Below are 20,750 nucleotides of genomic sequence, written 5' to 3' on the forward strand. Positions count from 1 at the left end.
GCGTGCTCAGTGCACCGTGACCACTTCCACCTGAGTGATCACAGCACAGTGCACACTTTAAATGTTTACTTAGGCATAAATATGAAAGCATGATTAAATCTTAAATAACTGCACACTCTTGTATTCCAGTCACCCCAATATGTGGGCTATTTATTGCTTATTTAAAGCCACCAGTGGCCTTGCACTTCACAGTTCAAAATGTCATATAGGCAGTCACATGGCTGCAAGAGAAAACCCAGCATCACTTCACTGCTTTGTGGATTTCATCCCTTTTACAGAATAGTAATGAGCAAAAATGCATTTGTCCCCTCGAAATAGTGATCAAGAGCACATTAAAAAAAGTCACTACAAGTACCTTATGAGCATCTTTTTACATGTTGTTACACAACAGACGTTTGAATTTGAAGTCACTGCCTGAGACATTATATTTTTTTCCAACATAATGTAAATTCCAAAAACATTTCAGCAAATACATGGTCAACATGTAAATAAAACATCAAACACAGTTTTGCCAGGTTGACATATAGCCCTGCTCAAAGCAATGTCAGTCGACATGGTTATACAAAAAAATACAGTATATTATTCTCTGAGGGGACTGGGATTTTTTTTTTTTTTTTTTTTTTTTATATGGGAATAACAAAAAAATCACAGCAATATGATACAGGTGATACTTGTGCTTTTAAGAAGCCAACAAAGCTCCGGCTTACACTGAGATGGTTAATATTCAAAGGTCAGACACCCTTTCGATCTAGGATTCATTTCTCTATTCTCTTAACTGCTGGCGACTGAATAACAGCAGTTTCTATTTGTATTATAGAAATCATCTGCTGTCTGAGATTGTAAAGCAGCTGCATAATTTTAATGACGCTTATTGATTGATATGACTCATGGCTACTTCCTTAACATGTAATTACAATGGCAGAACCAGTGTTCTTGCACAGTACGATGTTAACTGCTGCAAAAAGAATGAAAAAAAAAAAGTTTAACATCAGGTAGAAGGTGTGTCTGAGCGCCATACACCACTAATTAGCTCTTTAATATCTTCTTGATGTCAGATGAAAGCACTGCTGAAGGCTTCACCACTGTGATTGGTATTTGGGCAAAGCAATGCTTTTAAAAAATAGCTTATGATTTGAGAAGAGTGCAGGCTAGCTTAGCATTCTCCCAAATTTTTTGCATATACTATGCCCACAGTGTACTACATATATAGGCATACAAGGTTGAAATTTATGCAAGCTGATTCATCCTACAACACTAGGAAGATGAAAAAGCAGCCTTCCAAAAAGCTGGTGTACTCCTTTAACGCTGGATAAGTTGCTGTTACTCTTTCCCTGATTCTGTCATGAGAAAGCTAGAAGTTGTCATCTTCATCTCTTCGGGACATTATGAGCTGCCTCCTGGGACCTGTGAGATGAGGGACACTGGACGGAGAGTCCAGCACTCCAGAGTCCAATTTAGGAGTCGAAGTGCAACGCGGCCCGACCCGGCCCATGAGCCCACGGATGTCTCTGTGAAGGGCTGGATCGCTAGGGACAGAGTTGAGGCGAACCCCCTGATCCAGACCCCCTATGTCCCTGTCCAAACGGGGGTTACTGGCACTGCTGGGAGACTGAGGGTCAGCGCTGAAATACAGGGTTGAACTAGACTCTGTGGGGCAGAAATATGGCTCTGGACTGTCTCCAAACATAGACTTTCCCTCTGGTGAGCTGCGTTTAAAATCTGATTCGGGTGATTCCAGCGGGCTCTCCATCTCCAGACTGTCGTCCTCTTCTTCAGGTCGATCGGTCGACGAGGGTTCGCTCACGCTCTGGAACTCGTCTTTGCAGTCCGAGAGCGGTGCCAGGCCTTTCCCCTGAGACTCGGAGGTGGAGACGGCGTCACAGCTGCCTCCTGCTGTGATCGTCATGCCCTCGTTACTCTTAAACTCTTGGTTGTACTCGTCCATGTCCAGTATGGCTGCTGCTCCGCCAGCCCCGTACGCTCTGTTGATCTTGCCCAGGTCTCCTGTTTTAAGGGCCAGTCGGATCAAGAGCCAGTGGTGGTGGTAGCAAGGGCAGGAGCTGTTAGGCCGGCCTCCACAGGTTCCTGGGTGCTCCAGCAGCGTACCAGCCACACCTGAGAGGGAGAAGCTGCCATGGTTTTGAATGGAGGGGGCTGGCAGGCTCTTGTCCCCGAGAGAGAAGGAGGATTCCCCCTGTTCTATACATGTGCTGCCCATGTGGTTGTGGTTGGTACCCTGGGAGATCTCTGTGGACTTGGGATGGAGGAATCGGTAGTACAGAACAAGAGAGGTAGCACCTGGGAAGCACAGGGACAGGAAATACTTGCTGTTAGTACACTGAGTATGTTTTGTTACATCTGTCACAAGCAATAGTCCAAATACATGTATATCTTGGATGGTAAAACTGCATTATATCACCAATTCTGTTTGTACTATTGCTATTATTTAACGAGTAGGACTTAAAGGGCTTTCTGTGTGTAATGCAACAACACAGACAGCTGTGTAGTTCTACTCAGAATTACTTTTAACCTATTTGAATCACCATTGGCGTTATATTACTCACATACCACACAAACTATTTTGAATCTAGTCTAATTATAAGCAATGACTATCAAAACAACTGAGACAAATCTGTCATAAAATGAAGAGAGCGCAGATAGAGAGGGTGACTCACCGAGGAGAAAGCTACACAGCACAGTGGTGGGAAGGGTCATGCTGTCCCATGATGCTTCACTAAGGAAGTCGGAGGCGGCCAGCAGCAGAGTGGCGTTCTCTACGAGCATGAACTGAGGGAGGAGAGAAGGTCAAACCATCAGTCAGCTGCAGACAGGTTTACGTCACTGTAAACTAAGGACACAGAGGGCAGGATGACAATGCAAACTACCTGCCTATGTGTGTGTATATGTGTGTGTATATGCCTTCTGCAAAACAGACACCAGGATTAAACGCAGCAGAAACAAGTTAAAGAAGAGCATTTTCATTCAAAGCCATGCCTTACTGCATAAAAGCTGCCCATGCGGAAGCGCGAGGGTCCATCTTTGACGTTGAGGAAGAGGAAGACGTGGACGAGCCCCATGATGCCATTAAAGGCACGCCAGCACCATGGGCCAGTGCAGATGTCTGGTTGCTGTGATACCAGCCAGAAGGAGGCTGTGAGCCAGTGGAAACCTGGAGGTCGACGTAAAAATAGACAAGAAGGTACAAGCGCAATAAGAGGATCCGTATACAGTGTATCAAGCTGTTGCAGAGGAGAAACTGAGAAACTGGATCAAGAGGACATGCTGCATCACTCTGAGGATAATTACATCATTCATTAACTCAAATGTAAAATAATAAATTTATTATTTATAAATTCTGGGTCATGCAGAATACAAGAATCGCTACTTCAATTAGTCATTGAGGCTCTTGCACCTTTATTTGTATTTGTATATTATGTTATTATACTATTATTACATTTCACCCTTTCTCCTCCCTTCAAAAGGTGTCAGGCTTAAGTGCTCACCTGCTACTCCACAGACCCACCAGTTAAACACCCTGGCAAAGAACATGAGGCAAGTCACCCTGGCACCCAGCATGCCTGCCCTCCACACCAGCTGGCACAGCAGGGCTGCCGGAGGCATGGCCAGGTGGCCTGGTCGGATCAGACAGCACGCTCTGCTGTACAGCACCAGGGCCCAGGATATAGACAGCACACACAGACCGCAGCAGTAAGCCACTGAAGGTAAAAAAAAAAGAAAAAGAAGAAAGCATGAAAAAGATAATCTCTTATTCAGATACTGTGTAGAACACTTAACATGTCCCAAGCATCATGTAGATCCAATAAAGCGATAAAGTTTACCTGGTGACATGATGCCCACATCAGTGGACACGACGACATACGCTTGCAGCAGGCTCTGAGGCAGTGTGAGCACGAGGGCCTCCAGCAGCCAAAGGGCAGCAACATCTGCCTGCTGCATGACAGCAGCTCCGAGTTCAGCCACTGAGCCCTGCATGCGCAACACAGACCTCATACAGTCCCATAACCTGCCAGGAGAGGGGGCCAGAGACAGACACCAAAGTAATGACAAGTAACCTCCAGGTGAAGGTTTCAATGACAGAATGATGCAAATGTCATTTTTACTGTGCCCTTTGATGGGAATGAAGTGTCACCCACTGTTCTTATAGCACAGGGCACAAAACTACTTTTGTTAATGGTTTGTTTCCTACAAGGGCACAACTGCATTACATCCTAAAGATATATTCTAAATATGTAAATCGCATTATATTTGTTCATAATATCAGGAGAGGGGAAGAGCTCACCTTTTGAAGATGCCCAGGTGCAGTATGTGTATGACAGAGAGGTAGCATCGCCTGTCATCACCATCATCATAGTACCATTTCACACTTAGCAGTTGAACTGCTGTCCCCGGTAGAAAGAGGCCGAGAGTGAGGCCCGCCCACTGCGTCTCCTCATTCCAAAGGTAAAACCCTATACAGTAAATCACTAAACACAAGCACACATGAACACACAGACACACACACACACACACAACAGATACAAACGTAAATACAGTCTTATTTATCATGTAGTCATGCAGGAAACACAGTACATACAACCCAGCATATGTGTGAGGATTTGGTGAGAGCTGCAGAGACCGGCAGCAGAGTCCTTGAGAAATTAAAGAGCACATACGCCTTGCTCTGGTGAATTGTCCTTTAATTCACGAGGAAGCTGTTCTAATGAGATGATACAAGCAACACCAAGAAAGAGGAGATATACTCTTGTAAAATACTAACTTGTCAAGGACCAGAAAGTGCATCACACATTGATCATTTTAACAAGCACCCTATATTTCTGTGACAGGCTAATTCCAGTGTAGCAGTGGGTATATACAGACAGGAGTGGTACAGTATATCTGCTGAGGACAAAGTCAGACACTGTACAGATCCAGTCACCTCGTTTCTCTCGTGTCCTGCCCTTGCCCCATTGATCTGCTTAGTCAGGGAATCATCGCCCTGTGCTGCCAAGCGCTTTCTATACACACTCCAGATGTGCATTAATTGGTATACTTGAGTAGTAGTAATAATATCATCAATAATAATAAAACATCTAATATTTTAATAATGTAAATGTAAATAATGAAATGTAAATGTTGAGCATTATTCCTGTAGGTACCATGGATAGGCCTTTACTGACGAATGATTAGATTTAATCTTTCTTTTTGTTTGTGTGACCCTGCTGTATGACCCCTGCAGGTCCTGGGGCCCCAGTTTGGCAAACCCAACTGGGCTAACCAATGCATTGCTATGCATTTTCTTTTTTTTTTTTAAACTGCTAGGTTTGCTAATTCATTATTAAAGGCGGTGCTATAGCATCACCGTTTGAATTGTGTTTCTAACCTGAGCTACGGCTGCAGCTGGAAGAGCTCCAGCACGAAGCATCATGGCTGTGCAACAGCATTTTTTATATTCATTGTAGCCAACGAAAATACTCCACAAAAACAAAACATTTCCCTTCACTGTTATTATTATTATTTTTTTATCAAGAGATTCAGTATCAGCTCGTAGCTACACCAGCAAACAGCAGCCCTCGGAAGCCCGGCGCTGGGAATTCTGTGCCCACTTACGAGCGCTCCGTTCGGCCACGATAACCAGCGCCGACACGCCAAGCAGCGCCGCCTGGCACCACGCTATCCAGCAACCGCTCCGCCGGACCGCCGACGGCATCCTGCGGGCAACCGCCCCGGCAGCGTTTATCATGATGTGAATAGGTGGGAGAGAGAATCACCCGGTGACATTATCCTGGGCATCTTCCCTCACCCCGGGTACATCCGCTCCTTTCTTCTCCCGCTGCCTGCCCTCCGTCAAAAATATCTGACGTCACTGCGCGGTGTTAAAGGGGCATCAGTCTGCTGACCGTCCCATGGTTGTTCCTGTTGCTGCACCTGCACACAGCTCACCTCCCCACACAAATTAGCTCTTCTCCACCTCTGACCACTTCTTTAAATCCTAAAATCCCCGTATGTTTCATTGCAGATACATCTTACTTATTTTCCAATGATAGATGCTTGATACTGATCTAACTACAGAGCAGCTGGCAGGCACCCTGTGATCTGATCACGAGTGTGTCTTGCATGCTCTATATGTTGTAAGTTGTCTCATCAGTGGATACCCTTCGAAACACTAAGCCACCTGACACCCTTTTAAGTTGTAATGTGAGGTTCACAGAATGCTAGTGCTCGTGTCAGTTTTATCCTTTTACAGTTGGCTTGTGTTTTCTTTAAGCAAAGTGCTACAGAGAAGTAATCTAACACCAGTATTTTTATATTTCAGAATAAGATACAGTCATCTGTTGTGGGTTTATTGTCTGTCAACTGATTAATACTGAAACTAAAATATGGAAGTGTCTATACAGAATTAGCAGCTGGATCTTACTGATAGCGAAGATAATTTTGTCCTTTGTGTTGCTGTGGGTGTTTTTCCAGGGTTAAAGGGTTAACACTTCTCTGGGGGAGCATATCCCAAGACTCATAACAGGATGTTTATCTACGTCACAAACACCCCACATCAGCTAAGCACAGTCACACAAAGGCAAGTATTCTACATACGCACCACACAAACACCTGATGTTTCCTCTATGTGATTACCTCAACACTCATTTACACTACATACTCATGTCTGTACGGTAATCGTCACTTTAATTGGTAAACATAAATACGCACACATACAGAAACAGAAACACTAAGTCTTCACACAGTGAGACCACATATAAAAACACATTTCGTTTATGCATAAATCACATGTTTAGTTGTTCCATGAAGATGTTCTAGAGATACAAAACAAATTATAAAAAATGTCACAAATCTGTGTTTTTATACAGTTTAGATTCATATTAGCAACAGAATAAATTAGGAAAGATTAACACACATTAAATCAATCAAGTCACAGGTCACGGGCCATGCTGGTAAAGTTTTGATTCTTCACAGGCTATAGTCTCTGTAGAGTATAGGCTAGGCAAGCCATGATTGAGATAAGGCTTCACTTCAAATAGGGCAGTAACAGACAGCTGCTGAGTTGACCTGTAAGGATTATATGGCTGGATTAGCAAGGCCGTCTTAGGGCTCTGATATGCAGCTTGACTCCAGCTTGATGCTGGTTGCATGCAGAGGTAGAGGGCTGCCATGACGCAGCTGAACACCAGAGCACTCCTTTGCTGATTTGCAAACGCTCAGCTCAGTCTCCCCTCCGGTGCCATCCTGGTGGCCCGAGGTGTGAGTCCCCATCTTCTGTATTAGGTCAGTGACATTCCCCTTGTCCATCTCGGCCTCTGCAGCCATGGCCTCAAGCCGCTCAGCGGCCTCGCTCACGTCAAACCTCTCGAGCTCGGAGTTGACTCGGTGTAGCTCCTCCGGCGAGTGTCTGTGGGAGGCAGAGGGGGAGAGGGGGCAGAAGCCTTGGAGGTGCACCTGGAGGCTGCAGTAGTGGAGATAGGCACAGGGGCAGCGGGGACACCGATAAGGCCGTTCCCCGCTGTGGAGGCGTTTGTGCAGCTTGAGGTGGACATACTGAGTGAAGCGGGCCGGGCAGAGCTTGCACTGATAAGGCCTCTCACCCGAGTGTAGCCTCTGGTGGGTCTTCAAGTTGCTTGTGCTACTGAATCGTTTATGGCACACCTTTGTGAAAACAGAAACCCAAGACATTTTTATAATGTTTTTTACAATTTTTTTTTACTTTTACACTTTCTTGTCTAAGTCATACTTCTGTAACGTAATGGAAATCTGTGTCAAATACCTTGACACTTAACCTAAAGACTTGCCTTAACTTTAAGGATCATTTATGGACATTAAAGCAATAGTTGTGTCTCCTATGGGGGTTTTTTTGTTGTTTTTATGGGGCTTACATGGTGATCCGGGCCAAGAAATAAACAAACACATAATCCAACATAAAACAATGAGTTTTTTGGTTTTACTCTTCTGTACAGATTGAACAAATGAGATATGCTAAGATAAGATAACTGGCTGCTAATTCCAGCTACATATTCACCATACAGCTGTGAGAGTGGTGTAAATGTTCTCATCCAACACTCAGCAAGGAAGCAAATAGATGTGTTTCCCTAAATGATGAACTATTTCTTAAACAGCTGTAGCCCTACCTTGCACTCATGTGGTTTCTCTCCCGTGTGAACCAGGTAGTGTTTCTGCAGGTGAGCCAGCTGAGTGAAGTTCTTGTTGCAGGTCTGACACCTGAAGGGACGCTCTCCACTGTGTACTCGCAGATGGACCTGAGAACAGCATGTCAGAGATGAGTATTTACGTTTATTCACGTCAGCTAAAGGAACCATGGAGACTGGTTAATTCTGGCATTTTTCCCACCGTTCTTTAATTTGATGAAGAGGAACTAACCTTGAGGTTGGACAGCTGCCCAAAGACCTTTCCACAGACGTTGCACTCATAGCGGATCTTTCCATTCTGCCTGGTGAGAGGGTAAGACAGAGTCTTGTAGCCAATGATCTGCCCTCCTTGTTTGGTCTTCCTGAGGTCAATCGCGTCCTCAGTATTACCCTGTGTGGCAGAGGTGGGTTTGGAAGGGAGGAAATCTGAGCAGGCAGCCATGCCTACCGGTGGTGAGCATCCTCCGGGTGCAAGAGAGGGCAATGCTCCACGGGGTGAGGTGACCATGGATGAGGCACTGGATGTGGCGGGTATAGTGAGGTCTGCGTGGACGTTGCTGGGAGGGGAGTATTTGAAATCTCTGAGGTCATCTGAGGGGATCCTGAGGTAGTTAGTCCTGTTGGATATGAGGTCCTTGTTGTCTTGGTGTTCACTGATTGGTGAAAGAATGAGGTCTTGTTTGGTACTGGATAGTGCAAGTGTCAAGTCTTTGTGTCCGTTGACTAGAGGATGGAGTAGGTGTGCATAGCTGTCAAAAGGCAGTAAATGAGATGAGAGTGTTACGTGAGGTTTCAGTCGATCACTGTAGAAAGGGTATGAATGAGGTAGAATGCTGTTAAGGCCGGGCGAGTAGTGAGGCAGATAATAGGGACTGCGCCTCAGAGCAGGGTGAACACGATCAGGCACAGAGGGCTCCTGGTAAGGTTTGGCTGTAACAGGGCCTTGACTGTGCTCAAAGCTGAAGTGCAAAACAGAGGGAACAGGACGACTTAGAGCTGGCCTTTTGGCAGCCGGAGGGCCGCAGGATGGCAGGGATGGCAGAGGCGCATATCTATGGCCGTGGATAGAGTCTGAGTCGGGCTGGATTGGGTAGACAACACGAGGACACGAGGGAAAAACTGCTGAGAGGTTAGCCTGAGATAAGGGGCTGAACAGACGTCTGGGGCAGGCAGTCGGGGATCTGGAGGGCTCATCTTGAAGAATTTCTGAGACGCTGTGTCCTCGTTTCGCTGTTGTTTTCTCCTGGGCTTGACTCTGCTCTGTGAGACAAATAAAAAAATGGAGAAATGACGTCAGAAACAGGTGAGTCATATTGCCACTGAACTGCTTGACACCTACACCCCATGACATTGACGCGATCGCGCGCTCATGTCCTTCATTGAAATCACCATGCATCTTTACTTTCAAAGATACCTACTCTGGTCCAACCTGTTGCTTTATGCTTTAAAGATTAGAAGATAAACGTGTGTGTGTGTTTTTTTTTTTTATCAGGTGTGTGAGCCTGTCTGCCAGACTTCTTCCTGGCACCCTATGAAACGGGACACCACAAGTGAAACAATAGGCGTCTGATCAGGATACAGATAGCATGGAGGACAGCAGTCAGTGCATTAGAGGGCTGATCAGTTGTAAGTGTACTTTCTATGCCAGGCAGGACCGGATATACACAGGATGAGAAACAACTTCACATTTGAACGTGACTGATGAACCACAGGTTTCCCCCCAGACATAAATAATCCTAAAAAGGTGCTTAACAGAATGGAAACTAGACCAGTCACAACGCATCAACTGACCTTATACATAATATTTTTTTTCCACTGAAATCTACATACTGGTCATGTTTAGGAAATCTGGCTCCAAGTCTATATTTCAAATGAGCAAATCCTTCCTCTTTATAAGCACCAAGCAGAGACACAAACAGAGGAAGACAAAATACAGAAGTAAGTATCAATGTACGTCTCACCTCCTCTCTGACACAATTTACGTCAACCCGCACAAACACAGAGCAACCCTTATCTACCGTGTGCTCCCCTGTGTTCCCGTCCCCACCCCTCTCCTGAGAGGCCAGCTCTCACCAAACAAATAGCTGCCACTCAGTGAGATATCAATCTGTCAGCAGCTTGCCTTGTCAGGAAGTTCAAGTAGTCACTGGAGCGCTTCCTACCTCTCTTCCTCCTTAAGAGCCAAATAAATAAGGGGGACTTGTGCCAGAATGCTGTCAGCACCTCAGGCAGCCTCTTGTGTGTGTGTGTGTGTGTGTGTGTGTGTGTGTGTGTGTGTGTGTGTGTGTGAGCATGTGTGTGAGCAGTGTATGTAAATGAGTATTTTGGAGTGTGTGTGTGTGTGTGTGTGTGTGTGCGCGCTCACACGCATGCAGACCTACCATGTGCACTCATTGTGTTTGTGAATGAACGCCAAATGTTTGGTTTGTGAATGCCGCTGCCAGCTGTGTTTCTATATGGTGTTAAAAAAGAAAAAAAAAGGGAAACTGAAACATTAGCTAAAGTCCTGGAATTGGTCTCATCTTACTCAGGTACTATGGCTACACACCTGGAGACAGGTCCTCTCTGCTTTCAGGGCTCTACTCTCCTCCTTTGTGCTCAGCCTTGACAAAAGGGGCTGTGGGTGTGACTGAGTAACTTCTTAAACACCCAGACAAAAGGCTCTGTCAGTCGGCCGGCGCTTTGCCTTACTCCACAATGACAATGCCCACGAGATATGTCTGAAAGCGTGGGCTCAGTAATAGTTTCTGTTAACTGCAGGCGCACTTGGTTCTTACACCTTCCTACACAGATACTACTAATACATTCGCACTCACCAACACTGTCAATAGCCAGTTGGCCCAGAGGAGGGTAGTTACAGCGCTGGGCGAATTCAGGGCAGTACCACACCAGTAGCTCCTGGCCCGGCTGAAGTGGTTTGATGGTGTAGAAGTAGATGTCCAAACCGCTCTGGCACGCGACCAGGTTCTGCTCCTCCACTGAGCAGGCTGGGTTGACGTAGCGCATCCAGTTGCTGCGCTGCTCGTTCAAACCATCAAGGATGTGGCGCAAGTGCCCCTCCGAGAAGACCTGCAAATGTTGAGAGAACCACAGAGATCAACGAGATGTGAGATAATTTCAGTTGATGGTGAAAAACTCGACAGCCGTGACACGGCTCTGGATCTGAAACCATGATGTCACAGGTCCCCCGATGCCTTTATGGTAAGTGCTGTGTGATCTTTCAGCTGAGATCAGCGCCAGTTCACAAGTCATTTAGAGTTACGAAAGCAACTCTGAACACGAATTTCACTGTATGACTGGATTGTAGTATTGGGTGTACTATCCCGCCCACGACTACTCTCACCGATCACATCGCTGCATCATCCTGTGCGATTGCTGACCTTTTCAAAAGCAATTCTGCTCATTTAAAGAGTTATCCCTCCCTCTCTCATACAAAACTGCTCTTTATACTATCTGCTCTTTGAAGCTGCTTGAGTCATGGCTGTAATGTTAACAGATTGTCTGTGTTATGGCTGTTGCAAGTTTTGGTCGGGGTTGCATGATTTCAAGGTTGCTGACTCTAAACTGTAGACCTACACAGGCGCCTGTGTGTGTAATGGAAGATGTCCTGATGCTGCTGATTCGTAACAGAGCAGTTCTCAGGCTCAAAGCCACTTCCTTGCTTAGTCAGTGTGAGAGTTTGTGACTCTGGAGAAGTGCGGACATGTGTATGGTGTATTTACTGGCAGAGATACCACTGCTGAGAGAGAGCGGAGATAGAGGAGAACCGCTGCGTCACTGAAACCAAACAGCTGTGTGTGACCTCAGACAGCCGTGCACAGGCCTGGAAAACTGTGCATGCACTTGTACAACCCATTTCACTGGGTGACATTTAAAGGTAAATAAGCACTGGCAGACAGAGTCACATATGTCAGGTACTGACCGCAACGGTTAGCTCATGCCACACCACAGCCACAGCAGCATCTCCAGACGGAGATACAGGATGTGAACGGTTCTGAAACGCAAACATGCACGAACACAAATCCAGAGACTCACATGCAGCTCACTTACCCTCCAGAAGTACTTCCTGTCGGCGCCTGTCAGCAGTATTTCCTTGGTGTAGCTCTCTCCCACCAGAGGGCCAAAACGTGTCCCCTTAGGAATCATCTCCTTACTGGTCACCCCGAGCACCTGTTCAACAAGGAGGACATGGAATCATCAAACCACAGAGCAGCTCACAAATTGGAGGCTTGAGCGAGCAGAGCCGGACACACTGAGTTGAAAAACATAATTAGAGGGATGAGATTGTTGGGAATACAGGCTTTCCTTATCTGACCCACCCCCACCCCCCCACCCCACCCCCACCCTGTGTGTTTTGTAACCAGAAGGATAAGGTCAGTTCACCTGATTGCACCTCCAGAATTACCGGAAATAAGGAATCAAGCAATCAGCTCCTTTTGACTGTCGCGGTGAAACTCCCACGGACAGAATGAGAATTTTGCAGGGCTGTGACAGAACGTGCTCCTTCCTTCGCATGCTGAATATTTCATAAGCCAATCACCCGAATTATCTTTAGTTTCTATACCATATTAAAATTTCACCACTACTCTTGTTCCGCTACCTGCAGGTGTGAAACTCACCCCTCTGTATCAAGCCTCCAGGGTGGGGAAGAGAGGATAAGGTGTCATGGGCACACCCCGACCAGTCAACTGCACCTTCAGCTCTGTGTTCAAACCCCCGCCCCTGAAGCAATGGTAATGTATTCTCTCTTTCATCTTTGAGCAACACTGGCATAGTGTATGTGTCTGCAGGATCAATCACTACATGTTTAGTCATACGGTTTATTCTGCTGGTTTTACCCTTGCTTGTACTGGCTTTGTGTTACGGCTCTAGTGTCAGAGGTTATAGTAACCTATCCTGTTCTTTGGTGTTAACCAGACTCCAGACAGACCTCAGTAGAAGGTCAAGTGGTAGTGCAGGTATTCTGCACTACTTCCGCTGATTTCACCTGATTACCATCTTTCATCCTCAGACACTCAGGCCTAATCTTGCATAAGGAAACGGTTTCCTCTTCATGAATAATCCACACTGGATTCATCTTTTATCTTTGCATTCACCACACTCATCCTCATCTGTGACCTATTCCTCGTCAGTCCAGTTAAACATCCTCCACTGTAACTGCCACGCACTTAATCCGGAGGATCATTTCCAGTGTTGTCCATAAGGTGGACTCCCAGCAACTTGGCTTTGCTTCACAGTGTAATTGTGTGCTGGAGACAAAGGTGGTTGAGAATCTGAGGCAGCTGCTAATCACAAAGACCTCAGGCAGTGTGCTGACGGGCTTGGCTATTGTCCCTGTCTTTGACTCAACACATACACAGCAGAGAGGAAAGGCTGAAATTAGACAACAACATGTCAAGTACTTCCCGCCTGAGGATGGATGAGGGCATGGAAGGAAGCTGGAGTGACGCAAGGAGTCGGCAGTAACACAAAACATAAAACAGCGACAGCACATGCTTACATACCGCTTTGATATATTGCCTAGAGATATGTAAGAAATCTGTTTGATTGTTTTTCTGCATCATTTTTCTTTTGTGATTTTTTTTAAAAACAACTCTTTATGAATCCATTTTCTTCCACCAACTACGCCAATACAGGAGTCTGCTTTGCTGCGTTACCTCTGCTGAGCTGTGGCAGCGTTTCAGGGCCAGGTTTCTGGGTAAGGATCTCTCAGCTCGTGTCCTCCCGGGGTTTTCGGACTCCTGTTCCAGAGGTTGGTCCTTCACAATATAAGTGCACTTCTCCTCAAAGTCTGCCTCGCTCCATGACGTCATATCTACGTCCTGTGTCTCTGGCATCGTTGCGGCGATGACGACCCCTGCGCTTTGCGGTGACCTCTCTGAGGTTAACATGGCTGTGGTGCACTGAGAGGAGGAGGCCTATAGAAAAGATAGGATTTGTTAACCAAAGACACCTTTTTCCTTTCACCTTTTAGACAATTCAAACAACAGCTCAAGGATCAAGGGAAGTGAAGTTTTGAATAGAGCTAAAATTAGATTCCTGAGAGTGAAGTGTGACACAGAGGAGGCAGCAGCAAGTTGAGGATGTTAAGGGAGGAGGAGAAGTGGCGGAGAATGTAATTTTCTCATCAATTGCTACTGCCGGACAAACAAACTTCAAAGTGGAACCTTCATGCTCGCTGCCCCACTGCCCCCACTGTCCCATACATCCTGTGACTCTCCAAATCACAACCCCTGGGCTATAAGGGAGGTTCCTGTGCATGTCTGCCCCGGAGCAGGACCACTTTCACAAGGAAACCAGCGCTCCCAGTGAATCGAGCAGACTTCCTCTGACTGACTGGGACTTGGCTTTCAGCCAGGTCTAAAGTGTCTTTCTCTTTCTCGTTGTCTGTTGCTTACTGTCTCTCCCTCCCCTTCTCAGGAAGATTGTTGTCAGGGAACTCTTTTTTTTTGTCTTTCTTTTTTTTCTTTTTTCTTTTTTTTTTTTGTTGTTGACAAAATCAGTGGTCTGACTGATAGGGCGACATGGTGACATAGTGAAAAAGAGAAAGAGAGGAGGATAGAAGACGTGTGATTAAAAGACAATGATCAGATATGTCGTCTGAGAACTTCTTCTTTTTAAGGTTGATCAGCTTGCCTCTGAGATAGTGGTAGATAACTTCTGTTGTTTTGTAATATTGGTAAGCACTCATGTGACTTGTGTTCCCTTCTGAGGCGAGACTAAACTCAACTCAAAAACTTAAATAATGCACATTTCTGCATAAGCAAAAATGGAACACAGTCTCATTCCCCTTTTGATGTTTTTGTTGTTACGTTACCTACATCATAATGTGGCATGTGCCACAACAACAGAATATTGCAACTTATTCTCTGGAAATAAAAGTACAAAGAGGTGAAACCTATGAACGATGCTTCACCTTATTTTTCACCACAGCTGACTCGGTATGACTGTCACAAGTGCTATAACTCACTCCGAAACCATCGAACCCAGTGACACAGCAGAAAATATATTCTGAAAATCAAGACATGAGTCAAAGGCACACAGCTGTGGCTTGCAGGACATCATGTAACAGGCTGACTCTAGAAAGCACTCTTTCCCTTCAGTCTGACATTACCTTTCACGGGACGGTGTCAGTAATGCAATAAAGAAATGGTTTGAGTTTGAGTCTAACCTCGTATACACACTGGTGAATACAATCTACAATCTCTAATCTACATTCATATCAGAAAGATGATTTTTAGGAGGATGTTGCACACTTACTGTGAAGCCTTGAGAGGAGCCACACATAGGGCAGGCTGTCCGTTGCCCTCCTTGAAAGCTTGAGTGTCAATGAGCAACCAGTTGTCTGTTGCCCTCTCTGTCTCTCAGCCAACCTCAGTATCCTGTGTACCTGTGTGTGACTGACTGCGCAACTGAGCCCTCGAGTGTGTGACTCTTTCTCTTGCGTCTTACACGGGAGGAGGGCTGGTGTTTGAGTGTGCGTGTGCGTGTGCGTGTGTGTGTGTGTGTGTGTGTATGTGTGTTTGAGAGAGAGAAAAAGAGAGAGAGAGATACACTCCCTTTTCCTCTTGTGCTCCCTCCCCCCCCCTCCCCTTTGCCCCATGACTCCTCCTTGGAGAGTGTTTGTGTGTGGGTGTGTGTGTGTGTGTGTGTGTGTGTGTGTGTGTGTATGTGTGTGTGTGTGTGAGTCACTCTCTTGCCCTGGGGTGTGAGGCTTTCTCCAGGGGGGTGCACTGGCTGTCACACAGCTATGTCCGGATCAGACAAATACATCTTCATTTTCTGACAGTCACCCACTCCGTCTTCAGGTGAGAAGAGGCCAAACCTGTGTTGTGTTTGGACACCGAGGACACAACACACAGAGGAGATGAGATCATTTCTGTACATGTGTAGTGTCAAGTGAGATTTGGAAAGATGTCAGTTCACTTTAATTTAAGATTCTAATATGTCACAGGATTGCTTACAGGATTAAAAGCAAAACATAATCACAATTCTCACTCAGTCGCTTCTTGTGTCTTCTGCAGCTTAAAAATTGACTTAAATGCAGCTGGCAAAGTGACACTTCTTGAATGTTAAGAAATTTAATATCCAACTCTTCATCACAGCAACAGCTGCAGACTGAAATATTACCACTCTGTGCATTAGCGTCGACACAGTGATACAGATACTTGTTGATTTGGAGCTTTAGGAAGCCAAGAGATGAGATACAATTGCATGAAACTCACCAGAATTTTTACTTGGAACTTGATAAATTTAATCTACCACAGAAAGGAAGTAATCAAGAACTTTAGTCTCTCAACAAACAGAGTACAGATGAGAACAACTTTCAGTCCAACACCCCCCATGTTCAGTTTCCTATAAAGTAAGACTTTAGACTGAAACTGAAATGTATAAACTAAGCCAGCAAAAGACAAAATGAAGTGAATAGCTCAGAGGGTGTGCTTTCCGGTGCATGCAGGAAGGTTTTTTACCCTGTGTTTTCTCTTTCAGGAGACTTCTTGTACTGCACAGTGGGGGTGAGATCCAGAATGTGTGGATACTTGTGTCATGCTGTAAGTTTATCTGCTCTGCTCTCCCCTTGTTCTTTTCTCTAAAGGCAACATTAGACTTGACAGGCTGCCAGCCAGCTTAAGAATCGTCTGAATTTCCAGATCCATCATCCACACGCTTGACACGCGACATATCGTGAACAACAGCCTTTTGTGCGCACTAATTCGCAATGCGCTCTGTTCTCATTCACTTTCTCCACTTTGGGGAAATTCATATTGCGCTGTCGAGCTGATTCTGTTCCTCACAGACTCTCCTTTGCCTCTGTGGTGTTTTGTCCGTCTTTTCATGCTTCCTGTCCCACTCACCACACCTGACCAAGCTACTAATTACGGCTGCTGACATGAGCCACCATGTAATTTAAAATCCACTTCTCTCTCTCACTGTTTCGCTCTTTCTCTTTGCCTTCAGTCATTTCATTCATCACCTTCTATTCAGCATTCATTCTCCTCTCCTCCACCTCCTCCTCTTCCTCTCTAATGCCTCTCTATCTCTTCACTACATCTATAACACATACACACCATGTGAGTAATTCACATCATTAACACACAACCTGAACTTTTTGGATGAGTGCCGTAGAGGCCTCTGAGGCGAGAATGTCTTTCTCCTTCTTGAATTCTGAACTTTGGTTATGTGTGGCTGGACGTTATTTGAAAGTTGACTTGTACTACTTGATGTTTGACATGACATTCTTGGAATGACAGGATGATGAGCAGACTTATGGAGTCATGAAAATAAGCACCCAAAAACAAGTGCATAGGAGAAGGAGAACAAACTCGCTGACTGACATTGGCGGTGGCGTTGATACATTTTGAAAGTTGTGGTGGTGTGGTGTGTGTGTGTTCTTTTAGGTAGCAATCTAAAACGTGACAGAGGAGAAAGTTGTTAGACAAGAACGTGACATGATGTGCCCAAGTTCACAGAAGCAGCACGACACACGTGAAGAAATTAAAATATCACAACCCCCCACCCCCCCCCCCCCCACAAAAAAAAAAAAAAAACTAAACAAAAATAAAACTGAGATACAGTGTAAAGGTGTGTTTAATTTTCCCTCTAACAGCCAGCGTACATTGCAGATGACCGTATGAGTGTGCCTTTGCATTTGTGCTCAGCCCAACCTCTGACTCACAACTCACCCGAGAATCTGTTTCTTTCTGTTATTTTACCTCCGTCGCTCTCCTTCTCATTTCTGTACGTTTATGACTTGTGCGGTGAGGACACGTTTATGCATCACTTCGCACCACCCTCTGCAAATTTGTGTCTTTTTTGCCTCTTCGAATTGACTTTGGGAAATGCACTGCCTCTAAAATTTGCTTTGTGTTGTGTCTGAACAGATAGTCACAGTAGCACAAGAACTGTTGTATTGTGAGTGAACTGCATCATTAATGTAAATTACACAACAGCATCTGTCTAAAGTTTGCTAACAATTGCCACCATGAGCTAATACTCCTACTAGACCAAGTAACTAAGGCTGTAGCAACAAAACACTTGAGTGTACTGAATTGAGTAAGGGTGCATTTTATTGTTCAAGAATGTAACTTTTCATTTGTAAGGGAATATATCTACCATTTCCTCTTAGATAAGTGAGCCATACGAATAGTTTCGGTTTTCTTTGTTCGGATTTTGGGACATCTGTCTCTGATATTTCTGTGTATCATGGAGATCAGTTGAATTTTCTGTGATTCTGAAAACATTNACCAAGCTACTAATTACGGCTGCTGACATGAGCCACCATGTAATTTAAAATCCACTTCTCTCTCTCACTGTTTCGCTCTTTCTCTTTGCCTTCAGTCATTTCATTCATCACCTTCTATTCAGCATTCATTCTCCTCTCCTCCACCTCCTCCTCTTCCTCTCTAATGCCTCTCTATCTCTTCACTACATCTATAACACATACACACCATGTGAGTAATTCACATCATTAACACACAACCTGAACTTTTTGGATGAGTGCCGTAGAGGCCTCTGAGGCGAGAATGTCTTTCTCCTTCTTGAATTCTGAACTTTGGTTATGTGTGGCTGGACGTTATTTGAAAGTTGACTTGTACTACTTGATGTTTGACATGACATTCTTGGAATGACAGGATGATGAGCAGACTTATGGAGTCATGAAAATAAGCACCCAAAAACAAGTGCATAGGAGAAGGAGAACAAACTCGCTGACTGACATTGGCGGTGGCGTTGATACATTTTGAAAGTTGTGGTGGTGTGGTGTGTGTGTGTGTGTGTGTTCTTTTAGGTAGCAATCTAAAACGTGACAGAGGAGAAAGTTGTTAGACAAGAACGTGACATGATGTGCCCAAGTTCACAGAAGCAGCACGACACACGTGAAGAAATTAAAATATCACAACCCCCCACCCCANAGAATCTGTTTCTTTCTGTTATTTTACCTCCGTCGCTCTCCTTCTCATTTCTGTACGTTTATGACTTGTGCGGTGAGGACACGTTTATGCATCACTTCGCACCACCCTCTGCAAATTTGTGTCTTTTTTGCCTCTTCGAATTGACTTTGGGAAATGCACTGCCTCTAAAATTTGCTTTGTGTTGTGTCTGAACAGATAGTCACAGTAGCACAAGAACTGTTGTATTGTGAGTGAACTGCATCATTAATGTAAATTACACAACAGCATCTGTCTAAAGTTTGCTAACAATTGCCACCATGAGCTAATACTCCTACTAGACCAAGTAACTAAGGCTGTAGCAACAAAACACTTGAGTGTACTGAATTGAGTAAGGGTGCATTTTATTGTTCAAGAATGTAACTTTTCATTTGTAAGGGAATATATCTACCATTTCCTCTTAGATAAGTGAGCCATACGAATAGTTTCAGTTTTCTTTGTTCGGATTTTGGGACATCTGTCTCTGATATTTCTGTGTATCATGGAGATCAGTTGAATTTTCTGTGATTCTGAAAACATTGGAAAAACTACAAATTATCTTTCTAGAAACAATGTCCTATTTAATTCATAGAACTCACAATGAACAGGCATTGTTGGAACTACTTTCTCATTAAAAAAATAGTACCTAAGAAAATCCCTGACAGTGTGTCCTCGGGATTATTCGAAGAAAAGGGAACATTTTTTCTAGAAAAAGTTGTTGCTGTTAAATTTTTTTAATATAGTTTTTCAATTCTGTGATCATCACAAACAAAGTCCAATGTTTTGGGCGAGAGAAAAACAGCAGAGCTAGAGGTAAGTGGGACTGACCCTTTAACAGTAGGTAAATAAAATTATCTTTTTTACAGTAGGGTACCTGGAAGGCAGCGATCGGTGAATGTCCATAGCCAGCTACAGAGAGCTGCTTGTACACAGGCTTAGAGTGCCTTTGGGGCCTCTTTAAATGGCATAGGTGGCTTTAGCTCTGTAATTTCCACGCTAGAGTCTGTACCTGCCTAGGGTCATTTCTCGCAGCGGGACTAAAGGCAGCCACTCCTTCCCTGTCACCTCCCTGAGGATGCGAGCAATGATCTAAGGCAGAGATGGCTGAGACTGAGCCCATTTTATAACCCATTACAGCTGACATGTTTGACGCAGCCTCCACCTCCACCTTTGTTAAAGTTTTATGGCTGACTCAAGGAGAAATATTTCGCATTCTATTACAACTATCTTGTTGTCTCAGCCCCCTACTCTCACCCATGTCACACTCACTTTTTCCCTGCCACCCTGTGGTGTTATCAGCCTGTCAGTCTTGTCAGCCTCCTCGTCCATTTCATGTTGCTTTAAGTGATTTCCTTTACCATGCATAACCCTGCACTCTCTTCTGGTTGTGGTTGAGAAATTGCTCATACGCACATGCATTTCTTCCGGTCTTTGTCAGTTCGACTGAGGCGTTATGCTTTACTGACATGACAGGAGCAATATGGACTTAATGAATATGTTTTGAACAGAAAAACAGTGACGTAACTTGTCTTTCTCCATCTTCCTCTCTCTCCTCTTTTCCATTTCAGGTGTGAATGGGAATAAATGTCAGCACTGCACCACTGCCACCACCCACTTAGTACACCAACCACCTCACCTCAGCCGGTGGATGATCTCCTGTTGACAGGGCAAGGGT

At 44.9% G+C, this 20,750-nt stretch overlaps 2 protein-coding genes across 3 annotated transcripts; both read right to left on the minus strand.

Moving 5' to 3' along the window:
- Positions 1-149: 149 nt before the first annotated feature.
- LOC111240371 (XK-related protein 5-like) lies at positions 150-5,782 on the minus strand. The gene is made up of 7 exons (XM_022770362.1): positions 5,608-5,782; positions 4,301-4,484; positions 3,840-4,024; positions 3,504-3,716; positions 3,000-3,169; positions 2,676-2,787; positions 150-2,298 (listed from the first exon to the last, which is right to left on the minus strand). Exons 1-7 carry the CDS (start codon positions 5,738-5,740, stop codon positions 1,352-1,354), a joined length of 1,944 nt encoding a protein of 647 aa, XP_022626083.1. The 5' UTR covers positions 5,741-5,782; the 3' UTR covers positions 150-1,351.
- Positions 5,783-6,671: 889 nt separating this feature from the next.
- Positions 6,672-15,543, minus strand: LOC111216478 (PR domain zinc finger protein 1-like). 2 transcript variants are annotated; one of them, XM_022738022.1, is made up of 7 exons: positions 15,411-15,543; positions 13,808-14,068; positions 12,201-12,320; positions 10,967-11,219; positions 8,383-9,410; positions 8,133-8,261; positions 6,672-7,653 (listed from the first exon to the last, which is right to left on the minus strand). In XM_022738022.1, exons 1-7 carry the CDS (start codon positions 15,435-15,437, stop codon positions 7,096-7,098), a joined length of 2,376 nt encoding a protein of 791 aa, XP_022593743.1. In that variant the 5' UTR covers positions 15,438-15,543; the 3' UTR covers positions 6,672-7,095. The 2 variants fall into 2 exon arrangements, with proteins under 2 accessions (XP_022593743.1, XP_022593744.1); XM_022738023.1 differs by lacking the exon at positions 13,808-14,068.
- Between the last annotated feature and the right edge of the window lie 5,207 nt (positions 15,544-20,750).

Source organism: Seriola dumerili, unplaced genomic scaffold, assembly GCF_002260705.1.
Source record: "Seriola dumerili isolate Sdu_G_001 unplaced genomic scaffold, Sdu_1.0 BDQW01000025.1, whole genome shotgun sequence".
Taxonomy (NCBI): Eukaryota; Metazoa; Chordata; class Actinopteri; order Carangiformes; family Carangidae; genus Seriola; species Seriola dumerili.

Excerpts from the sequence above, each read along its gene's own strand:
- LOC111240371 (XM_022770362.1), bottom strand. The coding sequence starts at position 5,740 with ATGATAAACGCTGCCGGGGCGGTTGCCCGCAGGATGCCGTCGGCGGTC. Across the intron at positions 4,485-5,607 it reads CGTGGCCGAACGGAGCGCTC|TGATTTACTGTATAGGGTTT; the intron begins GTAAGTGGGCAC and ends GCTTGTGTTTAG. Across the intron at positions 3,170-3,503 it reads GTGGGTCTGTGGAGTAGCAG|GTTTCCACTGGCTCACAGCC; the intron begins GTGAGCACTTAA and ends GTCGACCTCCAG.
- LOC111216478 (XM_022738022.1), bottom strand. The coding sequence starts at position 15,437 with ATGTGTGGCTCCTCTCAAGGCTTCACA. Across the intron at positions 12,321-13,807 it reads GCTGCCACAGCTCAGCAGAG|GTGCTCGGGGTGACCAGTAA; the intron begins GTAACGCAGCAA and ends CTTGTTGAACAG. Across the intron at positions 9,411-10,966 it reads ACTGGCTATTGACAGTGTTG|AGCAGAGTCAAGCCCAGGAG; the intron begins GTGAGTGCGAAT and ends TTTGTCTCACAG.